This window comes from Sceloporus occidentalis, unplaced genomic scaffold (assembly GCF_023333645.1).
Source record: "Sceloporus occidentalis isolate IW3139 unplaced genomic scaffold, rSceOcc1.0.p SCAF_4, whole genome shotgun sequence".
NCBI classification, from domain to species: Eukaryota; Metazoa; Chordata; class Lepidosauria; order Squamata; family Phrynosomatidae; genus Sceloporus; species Sceloporus occidentalis.
The window spans coordinates 33,641,879-33,662,983 of NW_028316984.1; the positions used below are offsets into that span (position 1 = coordinate 33,641,879).

Sequence of the window (21,105 nt, forward strand, 5' to 3'; positions counted from 1 at the left end):
CCAGCATTCGGGTGTGAAAAAGATGTGTCCAACCTGTTTATAACTTCAGCGAACACAAACTATTCTATGTCTTGCAGATTGTTTACACACACACATGCACACAGGATCTCAATGAAATGTTGCAGTGTCTTTACTTCTGGAAGGAGTGCTCTTGTTTGGATTTTTATTAGACAGCCTTTCCTGACAAACACAATTTTGCCAACCTACCTCTTGCTCTGTTCAACATTTCTTTTCTTTTTCCAATGATTTAACATTGCTTCATCTATGTTTGGTTTCTTTAGTTTTTTAATCATAGGTATTCTGCAAAGATTTGGGTTCCCCTGAGCATGCTAATGCTGCCTCTTTTGTTCCTCAATGGTCTTGTTTTGATTGCAATCCCATCCGCAATCACTACATGAAGGTGTTTATTAGGAAGAGTGTTTATTTATTTATTTATTTAAAACATTTTAACCCACTATTCAGCAGAAGATGCTCCCAAACGCACATCCCTGCTACACTACATGCATACTAAAACTGAAGTGCTGTGTTATCCCCATTACTTTAAAAAAATTAATTCTTTAACTCCTTGGAAAAGTTGTCAATTCTTCTCTTCAGTGCTAAGTACACATTTTTAAACTGTTCAAAGGGCAAGGGCAAAGGATGCAGAAACACTTTTCTGCCTGTGACAAAGTTCATCCTACCCATGATGCAAATTTTAAAAAATACCACTATAAGATTGAGACAAGCGTTACTGAATGTAGCAGCATGGAGGCACTTGTGCCAAGTATTCCATGGAAAATAATAAGAGCCTATAGAAGCCTATATATTCCAAGGACAGTCCAGGTAACCCTGGCTCTATAGCCTTGTAGTAATAACATTTAAATAGCTGTTTCATCCATTTATGCTGGACAATATTTCTTCCCTTGCCCAGCTTCAAATCAAACAGGAAAAAATGTATTTGTTTGTGATCAAGTTTAAAGACTAAAATCAGCAAATACATGGGAATGCCTTTTAAGAGTCTTTTAAGCTTATGCGGTGGTTTCTTTGTCTAATTTGAAAATGGCCTTTCTTGTATGAAGGTGGAAAGGGAAAATAAGCCCTTCACAAGTTTTACTACTGGCTACAGACTAGTTATACGAGACAGTGACATTGATTAAGATATGCTGGTAATAAAACACATTGAACCAGTATGCTCAGTCCTAACACATGGATTAATACATTTTCCTTCCACCTTTCAAAATTGAGAGCTGAATAAATGAACACTTCTCACAATGGAGGGACATAAAAAGTAGAGTCCCTTGGGGATCTGTACTGTTTTATTCATAGTGTAAGGGATGAGGAGTGAGGTGTCCATGTTTGCGAATAAGACCAAATTATTCCAGATGGTGAAAAGCAAAATGGATTGAGAAGAACTCCAAAAGGATGAACAGGCACTGAAAAGACAAATTTATGAAGCACAATGCTGCACACTAAGGCAAGCAACCTTACACATACACTGATAGTGTCCAAGGTGCTGACCATGACTAATGAGGAAACAGATCAAGGGGTTATAGTGGTTCATTCAATGAGACTGTTGAACAAGCCCATGGCTGCTTCGAAAACATTAAATATCATGGCATGGTTCATGAGGAAAGAGACTGAAAATGATAGATCATAATGTCTTTATATAGTGTAACTGCATACAAAATACTGTCTATGATTCTGATTGCCACTTGCAAGAAGGATTTTGCAGGGAAGGTGCAAAGAAGGCCACTCCAAACTATTGAGGGATGAAGCAATTGCCATTTGAGAAAAGGGTTTGAGTGTTTCCAGTTCAGAAAAGGGCAAGTAGGGAGGGCTTGACAGACATTTAGAAAATTGGCCATAGAATGGGGAAAACAGGTAGAAATTTTTCTCCCCTCATAGTACTAAAATCCAAGGTCACCCAACAAGTCTGAGTGGCAAGAGATTTGGGACAGACAAATGGCAGGGAATTAGCTGGTATGAGAGGTGGACAACTGCGGACAGTTCAGATAGCTTTAAAAAAGGGTTAAGCAAGTTGTCTGCAAGGTAATGGTATAAATGGTTACGTGCTAAATCCAGGATCAGATACAGCATTCCTCTGAAATACTAGTGGCAGTGGAACAACAGCAGAAGAAAGCTGTTGCCCTCATGGTCTGCTTGTGGCATCTTTGGAAGAGTTATCTTGATGGCCACTGTGAGAAGCAGGCTGTGGGATTAGACACCCTTTGGGATTGTTTCAATGGGGCTTTCTTGATTGGTTCTTAGCTGCTTGCCCAAACAAGGCAAATTTGAATCCTCATGCCAAACCTTCCATTGCTCTGAGGTTTAAGACAGAGTTTTCCAAATGGTATCTCACATGAACCATTACTTCTATGAACATAACTAAAATATTATTGAAAATGAGCTCATCCCACTTATTGCCAGCTTTGTTGAACAGAATGATTTAGCCATTAGTGGTAATTAGCGGGATTTGATTACTGTTAAGTCCATTACAGCAATGCCAAAATCTTACCTCATCAGGACTAGGGATAATATTTACACTGACAACCTGATCACAAAGAACAGACTCTGAATGTATTCTGTTCAAACGACTCCTTAGTTCAGCATTCTGGTTGAGAGCCTTAAAATAACAAAAATTGAATATTTACATTCAAATCCACAAGACAACAAAAAAAGAAAAAGAAAAAAAGAATCACCTCACTGCTGAGCCCTATACTCTGGCCAGCATTACAATGAAAGGCACTTCCCAAAAAGTATTGCTTTCCTGTCTGTCCATTAGTGGTGTCTCCATGTGCTCTCTTTGGGCACAACTCTACATGTAGCAGCATAACTATGATGACTAGGACTAGTAAAATGGCAAGACACTTGAATAGTCCTTCTAGCTCATACCTCTATTTATTTTAAGCATGTTTAAAGCCCAAGACAAGAAGTAGAAGATGAAATATAGCTATGACAGGCTTTGAATTTGATGAGAGCAGTGCTAAGGAAGTAAGTGATTAGTCATATCAAGCAAAATATATTTTCTCCAGACAAAATTACCTCCCAAGATACTCTTTTATCAGTGGAAGAAAATATTTTTATTTATTTTTGTCTTTGAAGGAGAACTGAACGCTGTGAGTTTTTTAAAAAATCTTTGAATTAAAGGATTAAGTCTTGCTGCTCCAATCAAACCTGGAGCTCCACCACATTTGCATGTCATTAAAAATATTGAGAAGTTGTTCCCACATCTCACTGTCTGGAACTTAGACTGCAATCCTGGGCATTATCCTTTGGAAGTTAAATCACATAGAACTAATTGGGACTTATTTTGGGGTAAGCATGCAAGGAAGGGGCATTTCTTTGCTTCTTTGGATGATGAGAGACAATACAAAAAGAAACCCAGGAAGGTCTGTTGCAGGAGAACTTACAGTAAGTGTTTAAACACATATGCCCCATTTATAGATATTTATAGATGTATACATACACTTGTCACTTATACTGTTGTGCTTTGTATCAGTATTCAGTAAATAAAGTGTGATTCAGCCTTTATATTGGGACCTGTTTATATTTTTATTATTGACTGAACCTATGGATTAGAATGTTAGCATCACACTACTGATCTACTGATATAAATAATGATGTCATTAACTGCAACCATTTTGCACTTCAAGCAGTAACTTGCTCTTTTACAAAAACACAGGAAAAAACAATTCATTACTGAACTGCTTTAGTGTTCCGCAAATCTGAAACTAAATACTGCACATGGAAAGACCAATTTTGCAGGTTTACTGCAAGTGAGATAAAATGTCCAAAAACGATAAACAAATCAAATGTTATTTGATGATTCAGTTAAATAGGCTAGTTAACTGTAATTTATCAGGTACACAGCCTATCCGTTTCAACAGACGATATACCTGGAGCACTAAGTGAAGCACTCCAATTGCAAAACATAGTGCAAACGCAGTAAAGAAAGAAGGAATGGGACTGATGAGATTTTGAAAAGCAGTTCTGAAGATACAGGGAAGATGGAATGAGGCAAGAGAAAGAAAAAAAATACTAGTAAGGAGTATTTGGTTTGCTATTGGAAGCTTCTTTTATTACGTCTCCATAATCTCAGCCACTATAGAATGGGGCTGTTCATAAGAAGTAAGGACTAAAATTTTCAAAGGCAATGGATAGATATCACACTGGAAGCAAAACCCCATGCCTTGCATACAGGTTATGCCATAGATAGTAGTAAAGTCATTGGCTGAAGAACAGAAAATCTGGCTCAGCCATTTCAAGATTTTTCTTAGACTTCTGCTAAGAAAAGCTTACAAATATATGGAAATACAGTATACTACCATTTTTTTCACAAAATCCTTAAAAACAACTGCTGGCAACATTCCTCTCCAAAGGAAGTAACACTTATTTAGAGAATACATAAGTGTCATCTTAAGCACTCAACTGCATTCAAAAGATTATCTTTTCTTTACTTATTCTCTGCTTATTTGCACTCTCCACCACTCAAGGAAGATTTGTACTTGAAAAGGACAAATGCTAATGCATAGCATTAGGTTACAAAGGTAGTGCATGAAGCAGAACAAAGAAAAAGAAAAAAGATTACAGACCAAGAGGCTAAATAATCAATTATCATGGGGCCTGAACAGACAGGCCAAAATAAAGCTGCTTTGGGTCACTTTGGAGGTATGCTGTTTAAACGATGCATGCATCCTAAGAGGTCGGAAGCCGCACCAAAGCCACGCTCCTGTCCTAAGGACTGGAACACATCTTTGGTGCAGCTTCTGGCCTCTTAAGATGTGTGTGTCATTTAAACAGCATACCTCCAAAGTGACCCAAAGCAGCTTTATTTTGGCCTGTCTGTTCTGGCCAATGGTTAACTTAAATAGTTCATTTGATAATAAAAACTCAGCTATAGAGGTACAGATAACAGCAAATCTAGGTAAAACTGACATGCTGTTAAGCCAATGGGATCACCCAATGTGCTGGAGAGAACAAATTACTGATGTGTAAGTGTGTAGATGTTATTTTTATAAGATAGTCATACTACCCTGCAAGAAATGAAAATTGTGAGAAAGAAAATGAGTTAGGCTGTAAACATATACTTATAAATCACATGTTAAAATACAATTGAAGAAAGGAAGGCAAGCCCAGGGAAGCTAGGCATTCAGGATCCCACTGCTCCAGACAGGGGTGTATCTCATTTTGGTGAAATGTGAAAAATGCAAGGAGACTACGTAACAGCACACAAGAAAACATGACCAACAAATTAGTGCTACTGTGTGGTTCGCCATACAGTTATATATATGCAAGTAGCATAGAAGAAGATGTTAAGAAATGACCTGAAACTGAACTATGGGCATCAGGGAAAACAAACTATAGGACCGAAATAGATGGGACAAAAGACGCATGCCCCCAAAGTGAGTGGAAGCCAAGCTGCTGGAAGAAGGAGAAGAGTTAATCCACTCCTGCTGGTGGCCCATTTGAGAGCAGGCCGTGTGGTCCCGGGTCGATTATGGCCTGATTGCAGCCAGAGACCCCTCCTTGCCGCCCATCTGCTTCAGGCCTATATATATATATAAAATTTGATTGCATTTTTAAACAACAAAAGCAGTATCTGGGCACAGATCTTGTACATTTATATATAATCTCTTTCCTTCTACACACTTTTTAAAACATTTGCAATATATGGGAAAATGGTCCTGGCTGTTATTGATGAATGCCAACTAGAGTAGACCCACTGAATGGTGACTCCAGACTTAGGTAAATCCTACTGATTTAATGGGTCTACTTAAGAGCTAGCATGGTGTAGTGGTTTGTGCACAAGATTACAGCGCGCCCACATTATATGCAAGTGCGCTATACACAGCTTTGAGCACACGCACTCAAGCCATGGGGAGCACATGGGGCGCAAGGAGTGGCGTGTGCCATTCAGATTAATGGGGTGTGCACCTGTGGCACTGCTGCACCTCTGTGCGCACAAGCCCCATTCAAATGAGTGGGGCTTGAGCATAGGCGGAATTCGCCTTACGCACGGGGGGGGGGTCTGGAACAGATCCCCCGCGTAAGGCAAGGGTACACTGTATAACTCTGAAGACCAGGCTTTGAAGCCCCACTCAGCCATGGAAACCCACTGGGTGATCTTGGCCATATCACACTCTCTCAGCCTCAGAGGAAAACAAAGGCAAATCCCCTATGTACAAATCTAGCCAAGAAATGACTTGAAGGCACACAACAATGTTTATCTGGGACTAAAAATAAGATTTAGGCCATAAAGTAGATTGGGACAAAAATACACTAATGTTATCATAATATGTTATATCATTTATTGCATGAAAGCTAGGTGGTGTCTAATGTGTGCGACAAACACTTGTGACAAATATAGGCATTTCTGCAAATACAGCAAACCTCCGTATAAGAACATACCTGAGAAAGAGATTGTCGGAGACGTGGTATTTGTGTACTATGTCCTGTGAAATCATGTTCTGAAACCATCTGCTTAAGCTTTTCTTTCTCTATTGCAATGCTATTGAAGGCAGACTTCAAGAGAGAATGCACTGGGGAGAAAAATAAACATCTTTGGTACACATCATAGCAATCTGAGCAAAAATTGTAAAATTTTACAAGTTAGTTTCTTGAATGTGATCCTAACATTACAGAAATAGATAGGATTCACATAATTTACAACGCTGCTAGAACGTTTGGGTACCTAGATGTCCCATTTGGGAATACCATAAAAACATGAAAAATGCTCAGTAAGTAAGCCAAGATATTTGCATTCAAACATGTACTGGAGCCTACAGTTATGGAATATGGGTTGGATTTAATATGTTAACGTCTCTCTTCTACAAAAAAGTAGTAATTATTATCAGCACTTTGTGATTTAATTAAAAGTAAGTAATTTTAAAATTGAAAATTGAAACCATGTGTTGACAAGATAAGATTCTGCAAGCAAAATGGGAGGTGGCAGATTTTTCCTATTATACATTTCAAATCTGTGGCAGGGAAGCCTTTTCAATGCCAACTGTGATGTACATAGGTAAGCATTTTGTTTAGAGTGGCAAAACTCTTTGCTGTCCAATTTAATTTTCATTTTGAAAAAGTAGGCTGTTGGAGGTTACTGACTTTACCTATAAGAACATAAGAATATGTTTTCTAGAAAGATGGTTGTGTTACTCTAATATAGCCAAATAAAGGAAATGAAAAAAAGTTCCCAAAGATAATGTGGTTGATGTTGTTAGTTCTTATAATGGTATTGATAAAGAGAAGGACATAGTTGGCATCTGTTTTTTTGCAAGGTTTATTTCACGAGTCTGTAAGTAATATTTATACCAGCAGACTTGACTTGCTACATTCCTGAGTGCTTCTGAATTCTTGCATAAATTCTGTGAAGAGCAGCATTGTTAGAGAAGACACAAGCTATTTATTTTCAAACATTTTGCAGATTTGCACAACCTCTGAAAACTAGAGGTTAGACATGTTACTGTTTACGGAGTACAGCCCACAAAATCCCCAGTTAACATGGCTAGGCTGAAACTACTGCAAACTGGAATTTAGAGAATTTAGGTAATCAGCAGCAGCAGCAGCAGCAACAACAACAATTTATTTATCACACCCTTTTCACCAAAGTGTGGAAGTGCTTCACCAGCCCCATGTGGGCACTAGAGGGAACAATTTTAATTCTGCTACTGAAAATTTCTTTTTCCACAGACACAGCAACCAAACAAGCAGCACATACAGTGGGCAAAGCTGCCCAATTGTACCAAGGGTAAATCTGTACTGAGATTCCACTGGTACATGTGTAATTACCTTTCTTTGCCATGAGACAAAATTCTTCCTGGAGTTTTATGTAGTCTGTGGAGGCTTCCAGGGGGTCAGCTACGTGACTTGGTGGTGTCTGAAATTCGATGTCTGCACAAAGGTTAGGGTTGGATGAATGTAGGCGAACAGGAGACATGGTAGAACTGAAAGGGACCTACATTGAAAAGCATCAGATGCACAAAACTGTTATCTTTCTTTCATACAATATTTTATATTACAGGTATAGGTACTTTTGTCAAGAAGTATTTTTTTAAACAAAAAATTCCTTCACAGGAGGAGTGTTGTGAGACAGATGACTCCTTGTAAGAATATGTCTCTGCTCTTCCACTGAAGCTGAAAATGGATTTATAACTAACTTTCCACACACTTGAGGAAGGTGACGGTATGCGTTTTCTATGCATATATTTCCACTTTGATCTACTCACAGCAGTGCTGTTAATGGTACTATTCCATTTTTTAAAAAAGCAGATTGGTTTGGGATATGGCAGCTGAAGCTATCAATCACAACACAGCACCCAGTCACTTTATCTGAGCACCATTTTTCTTATACCCTTTTTAAACTGAATAGAAATGTAGACAGATAAGTGTGTGTGTGTGTGTGTGTGTGTGTGTGTGTGTAATATGAAAGGGCAAATCCACTTCTGTTCAATGTCATTTTAATACAAAAGTGTCTGGAAAAGTTTTCAATGATTAAAAATGGAAAGGAGCCTCATTTTCCCCTTATTTTTTGTATATTACATGAGAGCGCTACAGAGGTATGATGCTATAACATTCTCATTCATGTGGTATGGGGGGTAAACACATACACACATATATCTATATATACATATGTAAAATAAATTGGTAATATTAAGGGGACAAAAATGATGCCGACTACAGAGGTTATATTGCATGTGTTCTATGACAAAATTACTCTTCTCCAAACAAAGAGAACACAAATGCTAGGATATTTACACCTGTGGTCAATGTGCTACTTTTTTCTCCTCCACAAAAAGTTTCATTTTAGCTGGTAAAATGTAAGCACCATCATGAAAACTCAGAAAAATCACAAAAGATGACAATGCAACATGGACCTCCCATAATATGTAACTGTTTCTGCAACAATTCTTTCACCATCAGCTACCCAGGAGAACATCTTATTTCGTGCATAGCACTGAAACCAGGTTTCCTCCTCTCAAATCAATGAGGATGCATTCTGAGCATTAATTTAAGTTTTCCTTATGTCACATGAAAAAAGATATGGTTGCAAACCATGCATTCATTTATATATTAAGGTTCTAGAATCAAGAAAAATCTTCACTCTTCTAAGTGAAGCAATACAATAAAGAATGTGTGTGTGTGTGTGTGTGTGCGCGCGTGCACATGTGCACACAATGAGATGGTCATGGTGGTGGGAGGAGAAATTTAATAATATATTTTCAAGAAATGATATAAAATGCTTTCTGGAAACATTAGCGGGAAAGCAGAAAAGTACAGGGTGGCATTTCAGGTGAGAGTTTACTTAATTTGTAGTCTGGCCTTTCAGGCTTACATGAAGAATGTGTTAGTACCAAATTTCTCCACAAAACTGAAATTATAGCTAAACATATAGTGAGAAAAGAATTATCAACAGATTTATGAAACCACTAGATATTGATATTAAATATACTGCACCATTGTGCAAGCTGTGAAGCTGTACAAACTCTTTTGGTGCCCAACTTTCAGTTGTGAAAGGCAGTTAAATTTAGCACATTTACCTGTACAAAACTAAGTTGTTTCTTGAATGATGTCTCCAAAAGACGACGAATACACTATGCCATCTCCACTTTTCATTTTTGCATATACATTAAGTGTATGTGTATTTGTGTGTGTGTGTGTGTGTGTTTTATACACAGTGTATATGTACAACTTTAAGAAGTGCACATATTAAATAGAAATGTACACAGATAAATTTCTGTGGTGCTTTTTTTATACTAAAATATTGCTATTCTACCACATAAAGACATGCAAGACAAAATGTGCACGACCTTGGGTGAGAGCTGCAGCCCAGTATTCAAGCATTTCTATTAATAAAATAATAACCTACCATCAAGCTAAATTATTTTATTACCCATGTAATACATGTAACTCAAATGTGAAAAATTATCACAAAATATATTACATGTTTTTTTAAATATCTTGAGCAGCATCAGCATAAAAAGTCATATTACTTTACATTTAAAGAGACTATGGATTCATTTATTATAATGAGTGATCTAAATGTCTTAAAAGGTAAATTTTCTCCACTTTTGTCAGGGACCTAGACGTCCACAGTATACAGTTTTTCCAGCTACAACAAATTTTATTCCACAGTATTTTCTCCTCTGTGACACTTCATGTGTCTCCTTTAAAAAACAGGCATTTCATCATTATACTTTTGTTCCATTTAGATAATCCTACATTGAGTCTCCCGTATCTGGAATTCTGAAGTTTGAAATTCTCCAAAATCCACACATTTGCTTTCTGATGATTCAATGTACACAAACTTTGTTTCATCACACAAAAATTAAAATTTGGAGGGCTGACTGTATCTCATTATATATGCAAATATTCCAAAATGTAAAAACAAAACAAACCCCAAAATCCAAAACATTTCTCACCCCAAGCATTTTGGATAAGGGAGACTCATCCTTTACTACATCTTCATCCACGTTATATTTAAACTAGGAAAGGAGCATATTTTTCCTTGACTAAAGAATAAAACCTGAGAACCCTTCCAAAGGGAAGTCCTAGTATCATCACTACCCCACGCATATAGTGAGCGGTGAACACCTCATGTTGTGGAAGAAGAGGTCCACGTGGGAAACAAACTTCCTCCCTTTCCAATCTCCACTCTTACATGACCCAAAACTGCTCTGGAGAGCAGCCAATGGGCGAATGGGAATCTATTCCACAGGCAGACAGACATAATTGGATAAAACTGATGAATGTTTCCTTCACTGATCTCCATGATCTCTCTTTTAAACAATTTGAAATATTGTCCTCCTCATCAGGATGACCTGTTGAAACCAAGGGTAATAACATTTCTCAAAGCTCCTTGAAAGAACTGACTTAGCAACTGAAAACGTTCATAGGAGAATTAGAAAGAGATAAACTAGTGGGGGGATCCACTTGTATTCCCACCCTTTTAGTGTGTTATTAGGCACACCTGAAAGCCCAGCTGAACAAGCCAGAGTAAAAAGAGATCATCAGATAGAGAGCTGGGGTCACATATAGCATTTGTTCTCTTCTGCTGGCTTTAGAGGGTAATTCCTTTCTCATCAAACCAGAGGCAGATGGTATCAGGGCATGAGTAGCTCTCAGTGGGAGTCTCACTGATGCACTTCCATCTTGCAGGATATATACAAGCAAACCAGCAAAAGAGCTCACTTTTGTCACCTTCACAGTTGTAAATCCGGTCATCACATTTCAGCCATGGATAGTGTTATACTATACACAAACAAACAGGTTTGCAATAAAACTCCCAATAAGTCTATTGATTTTTGCCAGTGGGATAATCTTTTTGGCCCAGTCAATATAATGTACTGGGGCCTTCCCCACCCCTTCCAAAATCTTGATCTCTGCCATTTAATTTGTTTATTCATTTATTTATTTGGGGGATCTATAATGTGGTGAAGCAGAAGGGATGTCCTCTGATAGTAGGTTGGCCTCATGGGGCAAATCAAAATGTTTTCCATGGCAGTGGAACACTTGAATTCAATGGCTCAGGAAAATAGCTCACAATACAAGAAATGCATATTTTTATTATACATGATTTTATTCTTGGTGAATTAGGTTCAAAAAGTTGACCAATATGCAGTTTACAAACAGACCCTCTGTCTCCTAATGCTTAGTTCAGGGGTTCCCAAACTTTTTGACTCACAGAGCCATTATTCAACACCAACCATCACACAAAACAGATTGTAGATTTTAATACAAAATGAACATGTACCTAAGTATTTACTTCATCATTTCATTATGGAAATGTCAAGATTTATTGGCCTCTAAGGATGAGAGGCAGGACTGGACAGAGGATAAGGTTTGTATAACACCTAGAAATTTGACCAAATAATTGGACCGAAAGGAGGGCTAAGGTAGAGGGTAGTCAGTAATTTAAATTATTCACAGCAACTGTGTATCAAAACAGAGACCCAGGTTTTTAAAAATTAAATTAAAAAGTAAATTTAGAAAGAATTAGCAGAAAGATGTTGCATAGCAACAAGGTACATGGAAAGTATATAGAACAAGAGAAAAACTTTTTCAAATATTTTATTTTCAGTTGAGGGGATAAAACCCTAACATCTAGTAGGCTTTTTCAGTGACACTGCAACATAAACCCAGGATGGGATGTCAACTAATGCAATTGCTTCTGTCAGTGGTGTCACAGTGGGGGTGCAAATGTGCGGATTACAAAAGGTGACATCCCAGAGGAGGGGTGACACCCAGTTGGGCCCTCCTCCCCCTTTGGTCCAGGCTGCTCTGTTGCCAGGCTTCCCAGGGAGATAGAGTAGCAACAAAGCAGCAGGAGGGTGAACACACCCCTTCTGTCCCTTCCCGCTGTCTCATGCTTGCCCAGCTGGAGCGACACAGTGGCTGAGGAGGAGGGGAGGCAAGGGAGTCCACTGATAGCCCTCTGCACACGGTGACACCCAAACTAGTGATGCCACTGATTTCCATCAGTAGAATTAAGAGGGCGACCTCTTGGACCCCCAAAATCTGCTCCAGATGGCTGAGAAACCATCAGGGGCCAATTTGCCGGTGGTGCTGGGGGCTGCAAAGGAGGGGAGGAAAATACTGGATTTAGGCCAGAATATTTATATTAGGGTGCACTCAGGCACAGATGTCCCATAAATTATGCTTACAATTAACAGTAGTGCCTTTCCCAGCTCCCCTGAGGCCCGGTATCCGCTGGGGTTTGGTTCCAGGATCCACCATGGGTACCAAAATCCATGGATGTTCAAGTCCCATTAAATAAAATGGCATAGTGAAATAGTGTCCATTATAGAAAATGGCAAAAACAAGGTTTGCTTTTGGAATTTATATTATTTTTGAATATTTCCAAGCCGTGGACAGTTGAATCTGTGGATAAAAAATCCTTGGATACAGAGGGTGGACTGGATTTTAATTTACTGTATTTCCCCCCATTTATTTAATGGTATACTTTCGTGGGATATTGGGCTGGAAAGGTAAATAAATAAATAAATAAATATTAATCTCTTTCTTATTGACACTAATTACCAGTCATCAACATCCAGATTAGCTTGAGTGGCCTTTTATGACTTCAATGAAGTACCAGAAAACCTCCTCTTTTTTGTTTCATGTATCCCCACTTTCTGATAATTCAGATTTACTGTGTTCCCCTTCTGTAGTTATGCCAGCATAATCATACATAAATAAATCTTCTTTTACTGGAACCACTTAACTATGTAAACACACTGTCACTCCCTGCTACTCAGTTAACCAAACTGTACACACTTCTATTTACTGACTTAATTTTCATAAGTTCTTTGGAAGAGAAAACCATAAAATAAAATGTAACTGGTAGTGATAGTAATATGACTTTTTGAGATTATGGAGAAGAAACAAAACTTATGCAATAATATAACATGGTGGAATTCCATGATGGTAATCAACTATTTTGCTTCAGTTTTCTTGATTAGCACAGCCACTTCATGGAATTACAGTGTGATCAATAGCATCTTTACTCAGAAATAAGGCCTTCTATGTTTGAAAGGACTTACTTCAAAGTGAGCATTAGCACTTGAAACATATTTCTGAATATTTATGTCTCATAGAATAAATACAAAAATATGTCAACATACAGTATGAAATTCTGATTATTTGGTTTGTTGCCTTTATGTTGTCTTCATAATTGCTATGGACAATTTTGGAAATCTCCATTTGGAAGGGGGCAAGAGTTCTACTTTTTAAATAAGTAATGAATACTAAAAGGTTAAAGTGTATCTCTGACATCATGTAGGTGACTTTGTATGTCTGCTTTCTTTGACAAAGTCCATTTTAAAATTATGTTTGGCACTTCATTACATATATTTTGTTTTGTTTAATTACTTTCACCTCACCTTCTGATCTGGAAGAGTTCCCAAGGTGGCATTGGTATGAAGCTAACACCATATTGTATTATGAGTACCTTTACATACTGATAGTGACTGTCCTTCCTTTATCAAACATCTACTTCTCCCTACTTACCATGGCTGCTCCCATCCCCTTCCTCACTTTGAATGTTGGAAACAGGAAGATCACTGCCCTGGTTACATGTTTGTTTTTTGTTTTTTAAATCTTAAGTGTTCCAGGGCAAAGAGAGAGAAGCCATATGTAGCTGTGCTGCAGGTGAGATACTGCAAGACAGCAGTTGGAGGGCCACATGCCTCATTACAGAGGACAATACCCAAAGAAGCTGATTCAAGTTATTGTGGTATCTGAAGACTTCTCAGAATAACATTTCCCAAAATACCACACAAAGTGGTGGCAAGGCTGCTTTCCATTGAGACAACAGACATACTGCCACAGATAACTACAATTACAACTAACCTTAGGAGTACCACAAATACAGAAATTTGCCTCAGAAAGAATACATAAAGCAACTCTTAAAAATACATGAGAAGCGATTCTAAGCATATACATACACATGCACATAGTGTACAATCCAGCTAAAATTAAGCCTTTTAAGCTTTATTTGTTGAGGCCTTCCTCCCTCCCAAACTAAGCAACATGACTGGAAAGACCTTAAATTTGGCTAGGTTTTATACTGTATACTCATTCTCATATTGGTTGTCGGTCAGCACATACAGGTTAGATGGTTTGTGAGCATGCAATGTTTTTCATTATGTGGTCAGAGCTGGTCATGAAACCCCATCCTTCTCATGCTCCCCAAGTGTCACGCAAACACCTGACATGCTGTTTGAGTGCTTTGTTGCACTAGTACATATTCACGATATACAGTACCACCCTTCTTTAATACTATAGGTGCCTTGACTGTTAAGTCCACTCACTGTTGTAGCCACTGCTGCTGCCAGTCTCTGTCGGCGCCGTACAGTACTGAACTGGCTTTTCAGCGCTGTCCCTTCCTGACAGTGAACAGGAAAAAGAACAGGGAGGCAGAAAGGAGGGGAAAGGATGGTGGGATGCAGGAAGATGAAACAGTCAGAAAAGGCTAGGATGCCAGTTGTCCCTTAAGATAGGAGATTTCCCTTATTTAAGGGATGGAAAGTTTGTCCTTTATTATAAGGGATATTCCCTATACGAGGTGTGGAAAGCTTTTCTTTTTATATAGACTGAACAAAAAATCACCAAATTCTATACTTTTGTGTATGGACCCTTCATAAAGTCAGAAACATGCAAGTCATGTAATGTATGAATGAGGACAGTAGGTTAATTTTGCAGAAAAACACAGGGCTGCATCAGCATTGCACAAAGAGAAACAGACCTAATTCTCAGACATAGACTTGTGCAATTAAATAGCATGGTTTATGTTCTCATACAGTTATGTTAAAATTATTTACTGAATAAGAACATAAACCATACTATTTAATTCCACGAGGCTATTTATGTTTGAGAATTAGGTCTGCTTCACTCTGTGGCAAAAATACTTCTGGGAATTCCTCACCTAAGAAAACTCTATGAGATTCATGGGGTCACTATATGTTGACAGGCAACTTGAAGGCATACACACACACACATCTGAAACTTGTGAAAGACAACTGTATGATATTCAGCATGCAAAGGAACAAAGAGGCTATGGGATGAAAAGACAACCAAGATTTAGATTTTGGAAATAGCTGGCTTTCTTATTGTAGCAGAAATCACCCAGAATGTTGCTCTTACGTGGGTTGAGCACATTTTGCAAGCCATTTATAGAAAATATGTGCAGGTATTGTCTGAAAGTGCTTAGGAACTAAATATTTCTCTATATGAAGTTTTATGTGACCAAGATTTGCACTTGTTCTGGGTTTTAAAGGCACAAATATAATCTAGATTACCTATTTTCTACATTCAGGTTTTTGCTTCTATATGTTCTTGAGCAATTCACCAGCTATTTTCCATTCACATATATTCTGCATCATTTCCAAAACATCAAGAACTGAAGATGAACATTTATTTAATCAATCACTGTTTGCATTCTCCAATGTCCACAAGGAGTGACTAAAAGGAGTCCATCAGAGTGCTATGAAAAATCTAAAATTCCACTGATGAGTATTCAGGAAGGAACTTCACAAAATTACAATTACTATATTTTTACATGTTCCCTGATTTTCTTGAAAACAACTTCACAATCATAGACAAGTGGTAAGGAAGGACAAAGCATACACTTCTGTCAGCCTTTTCCTTTTGGGTTTGGTCAGTCATTCTTTTGTCAGACTAGGAAAAGGGATCTTGAACTTGCCTGAACCTTTGCCACATCCTACTGCCCTTTATGCTTTCAACTATTCCCTCAAATGAAAAGGGAGTAATTGACAGGAGCTCAAGGAAATTCCATGTACAGGTAAGACTAATAACTATGTTCAGTTTAGATGTGTCTAGGAGCAAGGCTGGGACAGAGAACCACTATGGGGCAGAGGTCGAAGTACTGGACAAGAGCTCCAGAAGACCATAGTTTAACTCCCTAGTCAGCCATGGAAACCCAGTGGGTGACCTTGGGTAACTCACACTCAGCCTCAGAGGAGAGCAATGGCAAACCTTCTTTCAATAAATATCAACCAAAAAACTCATAAGTGTCACCATAAATGAGAGCTGACTTAAGGGCACACAACAACAACAACAACAACAAGCCTGGGACAGGAAGGGAGGGCACACAAGAGGCTCACTCCTTCTCATACCAGATTAAGAAATTCAGTTTAACCAGGTTCTCAACTGCAAACAGGAACTTCTTTGTCTCTTTTTGTGAACCACAGAGTAGAAGGAATTCTCTTCGGACACCGCTAAAAATGATGAGGTACATTCTACATTGGCTAACACATTGTAAACCACTTAGAGTGTGCTTAGCACTATCAAGTAATACAGAAAGGTAAGTGCTATTGCATAAAAAATACAGTATTTCAAATTATTTCCTATACAGTATCTGAAATGAATTTTCATCAATTAAAAAAAACCTTTCAAATTTCATTCAGATAAAAAAAATACACGCACTTTGACATACTAGCATAGGTAGTTTTGTGGAGACAGTAGAGTCAACAGAACAGACTCTGAGTATAATTCCAATTGGCGAAGATAGGCAAGGGTCAGCAGAACCCAGACAAGGCCAGCAGAAGTTGTGTTGATTCCGAACTCACAGCCTAAGGAGGCTGGAAATGAAGCAGGATAGCTGTCACCTGGCCTAAATTTGTGGCCACACTGCAGTTCTGTCCCTGGGCTGGAGGAGGACTGGATGTGATTTAACATGGCTCACCCTATCCCGTCTCTGTCCCACTCCCATATACTTTTAGCTGTTCTGCTAGCATTTCTCAGCAAGTTTCACTGACAGACTCCTACACTAGAATTTTGAGATTGGCTATCAGAAGATTTTAGATTTTTCTGTTGGTGGAAGGGAATTTCTCCTGGCAGAAGGTGATTTCTGCCAGCCCAAAAGGCTTTTGTTTAAACCTAACTCTTACAATTGACACATCTTAGTTTTCATTGTTTCCCAGCCAATCCCCATCTCTCTTACAAAATCTTACAAAATTATCTTCCCCCACCCTTCCAAAAAAGAAAAGGAGAGGAAATGAAAGAAAAGGGATGTATCCACTCTGTATAATCAAAGCAGTTTGACACCACTTTAACGGTCTTGGCTCCATCCTGTGAAATCTTGGGATTTGTAATTTGGTGAGGTATTCTGTCTAGTATGTTAGAGCTCAAGTGCCTCACCAAACTATAAATCTCAGGATTCTGTAGAATAGAGCCATGGCAATTAAAGTAATGTCAAACTGCTTTAATTCTGTAGTGTGCAAACAACCATAGAAAATAGTTCAAAATCCTAGTATTTTGCAAGGCAGAATAAGGACAGTGCAAGACGTATAAACTTTACAACATGAAAAATACATTTAAGATGCAGCAGCATCTCTTCTGTTTTTTTCCTATTTTTTATGGCTTGGCTGAAAATGAATTATTCTTATGGTTCACTGCACATGGCAATGTGTCGTAATTTGCAAAGCAACCCAAGAGTCTGTGGATCATCTGCATATACCTTTAGATTTCAGTATGCATATGAATAAATTATGAGAACAGGAAGATGGAAGGTAGACTAATCAGCTGGTTACTTTAGAATGTTTCTGGAGTCTGGGAACATTTCCTGAATTCCTTCCCTTAAAGGGAGCCAGCCTTTCACTACAGAAAGAGAGTCCCATCGTATATAGAGTTTGTCCTTTGAGTTTTATGGCCCTTATGTCTTACAAGCACAAAGGGTGTTCAGGCTATTCTCTTCCACCTTCTCCTATGACAACTGTGTTCATATTTCAGCTGCCATCTACTACAACAATGGCAGTGAAAGAAGAGAAGACAAGATCTATCTCAGGAAACAGCCTGCATCGAGTGTGTCTCAGAAAACAGATTTTCATAGCAATGTAACAGAACAATGTTATATTTTCACACACACACACATAGGGCATATGACTCATAGAACAAAGATTGCTTGAAGGTACAGTGTGGTGTACTGGTTTGAATGTTGGACTGCAACTCTGGAGATCCGGGTTCAATTCCCCACTCAGCCATGAAACCCACTGGGTGACCTTGCACAGGTCGCATCCTCTCAGCCTCAAGGGAAGGCAATGGCAAACCTCCTCTGAACAAATCTTGCCAAGAAAACCCCATGAAAGGTCAATTTAGGCTGCTGTACATTGGAAATGTCTTGAAGGCATACAACAACAACAAAACCACTTAGCCTCTAATTTAAATAAAATATTGGAAAATATTTGAACCTTTCTTTAAAGCACTGTTTGCTATTCCAGAAAAATCTCTTCCCAGTAGAACATAGTGGATATATATAAAAAGAAGAGCAATTGTAGGTTTGTGGAAATACAAATTTTATCACAAACCTACAATTTCTCTTCTTTTTGGTTTGGTCACCTTGGGACTAATAGTTCTGTCTTGTGAAGAAGCAGAAGACAGAAGGTCATGTGTTTCAACTGAACTTGTATGAACCCACCTATTCACTCCTGACAGCCCCATAAGACATTGCCAGGTGGAGGATCTGTCATTAAGCCTGGGAAAGAGGAGGGAAAATCAACAGGCAGGTGCAGGGCATGGGCTTCCATCCTTTCTCTATCTTTGCTAGAGAGACAGTAAAATCTCTCATTCCTACTGGAGGAGAGGGACAAAAGGCTGAGAGAAGACAAGCCACGATAGGCTCCACTATATTCAACCAATTGGGGGAAATCATGTCCCTTCCCCCCCCCCCTTTCCAACGGAGGAGTGATAAAGAGGACATAAGAAAAAGGAGAACAGAAAGAAAGTCAACAACTACAGTGGACCCTTGTTATACACTGGGGTTTGGTTCCAAGATCCCCCGTGTATAACAAAATCCATGGATGCTCAAGTCCCATTAGATATAATGACATAGCAAAATGGTGTCCCTTATAAAAATGGAAAATCAAGGTTTGATATTTGGAATTTATACTTTTTTTGAACATTTTCAAACCATGGATGCTTGAATAAGTGTATAAAAATCAGTGTATAAGAAGGGCCAACTGTAATTTCTCTGTAGATATAAAATCTGTTGTTCATTCTGTTTCAAGAAAGAACTGGAGAAACGGAGGAGACAGAAAGAGAGAGAGAGAACAGAGCTAGGAAAAGTTACTTTTAGACCATAACCTCTCTTCTCAAAACCCGTGAAGCATGGCTACCATCTACAGTATAAGTTTTCCAAGTTGTAAGAGGAAGGGTTAATCCAGCTAGATGGGGCACATTCTTCCAGGCAATACAAACTCCAATCTAGAGGCACCTTCAGGGACTGTTTCTTTTCCTCTCTACTAGATTCAGGCAACAGACAAGTGTCAGGAGTGGGGTTTGTTGTTGTTGTTGTTGTTGTTCAAGGGACAATGAATGTCCCTGTTTCTCTTTCCTTTCCTGGAAAGAGCAAAGAGAGAAAAAACAGTCCCACACACGACTTCCAGAGCTGCAGAGCAACTGAACACACATCCTATGTAATTGACTCACATAACTGCCTAGAGGCAGTTTTTACTCACCCCAAGTGTACAGACTGTTTTCAAGCCTGAAATAGTTTTCTTCCATGGGGTACCCATTAGAAAGTGGTATCATTCACTAGAAGTCTAAAGTGTTGTAGTATGTTAAAGGGGTGGGCAATGTCCAACAGCATCTGGAATGCCACGTGTTCCCTCATCCCTGTTTGGTTCTGGGAGGCAAAATTACCAAGGGAATGTGAACACAGAAAAATATATGAGGTCTAGGTGTGAAAATGTTCTGTGTCTCATACTCCGCAGTATTAGAAATTTGGAATGGGGGTAGAATTCCTAATTGAGGAAGCAACACCCTCATTTGCCCCCATCCTCAGCTATACCCCTGCTTCTGTGTAGGTAAGCCATGTGGTATATGTCTTATGTAGTTGATGCACATACTTGTAAGAGCAGCACTGGGAATCATATATCCCTCCAGACATTACTAGACTACATCTCCCAGCCTTCCCCATGACTGACTATGCTGGCTAGGGCTGCTGGAGAGCACAAGATTCGAACCTCTGATGCAAATTTTGGCTGTGGCTTCACAAAACATGTTCATATAGATCATGTTCATGTGCTGATCATGCATTATATGGCACACAGAGAAAGTTATGAAATCCTTGCTAATAATAACATAATATCTAGGCTTCAATAAATGTGTAACTGTTTATAGGCTTCCCCCACCCTTTGATGTCTCACTTTCCAATAACTCACTCTTTCAATACTTGCTAATTATAGATAAGTTCTATTAATTAAAGAGGGATTCTGCTCTTTTGTTAGTTCTGCTTGCTTATGAGGCTCACATGGGAATGCTCCCGTGCACTTTTGTATATATAAGTGTGGTAATTTAGCTTTTGCAAGCCTTCAAAAGTGGTATATAGTGTGTTATTTGCAGTGGCCAAAATGCATTTGTAAGCTTAAAAAATCATGGGTTCCACTTTTCAACCAATTCCACTTTCTGACAGTCTGCCGGTTCCTAAACCATCACATAAGTGGGGGCTTCCTGTATATATATGAGAGTGAACGTTTTTGCCTTTTATTTATCAACATCCCATCGCCTTACCTCCTATTACATGGCAAACCAGAGTGAAAATGAGAAGATTTTTTAAAGTAGGTTGTGGCATGGTATGAAGATGGAAGAATCAAATATCAGACTAGACAA

General features: G+C 38.6%; 1 protein-coding gene across 3 annotated transcripts in view; it reads right to left on the minus strand.

Moving 5' to 3' along the window:
* Positions 1–21,105, minus strand: part of LOC149313703 (oxysterol-binding protein-related protein 6) — a 118,953-nt gene that overhangs the window by 24,629 nt on the left and 73,219 nt on the right. Inside the window, exons 12-15 of one of the 3 annotated variants that reach the window (XM_089519672.1) lie at positions 14,790–14,864; positions 7,771–7,936; positions 6,388–6,518; positions 2,495–2,602 (exon numbers count right to left, since the gene is read on the minus strand). In XM_089519672.1, the coding sequence (XP_089375798.1) occupies positions 2,495–2,602; positions 6,388–6,518; positions 7,771–7,936; positions 14,790–14,864 (480 nt within the window). The remainder of the gene's footprint in view (positions 1–2,494; positions 2,603–6,387; positions 6,519–7,770; positions 7,937–14,789; positions 14,865–21,105) is intronic. The other 2 variants (XM_089519674.1, XM_089519675.1) reach the window with 2 other exon arrangements.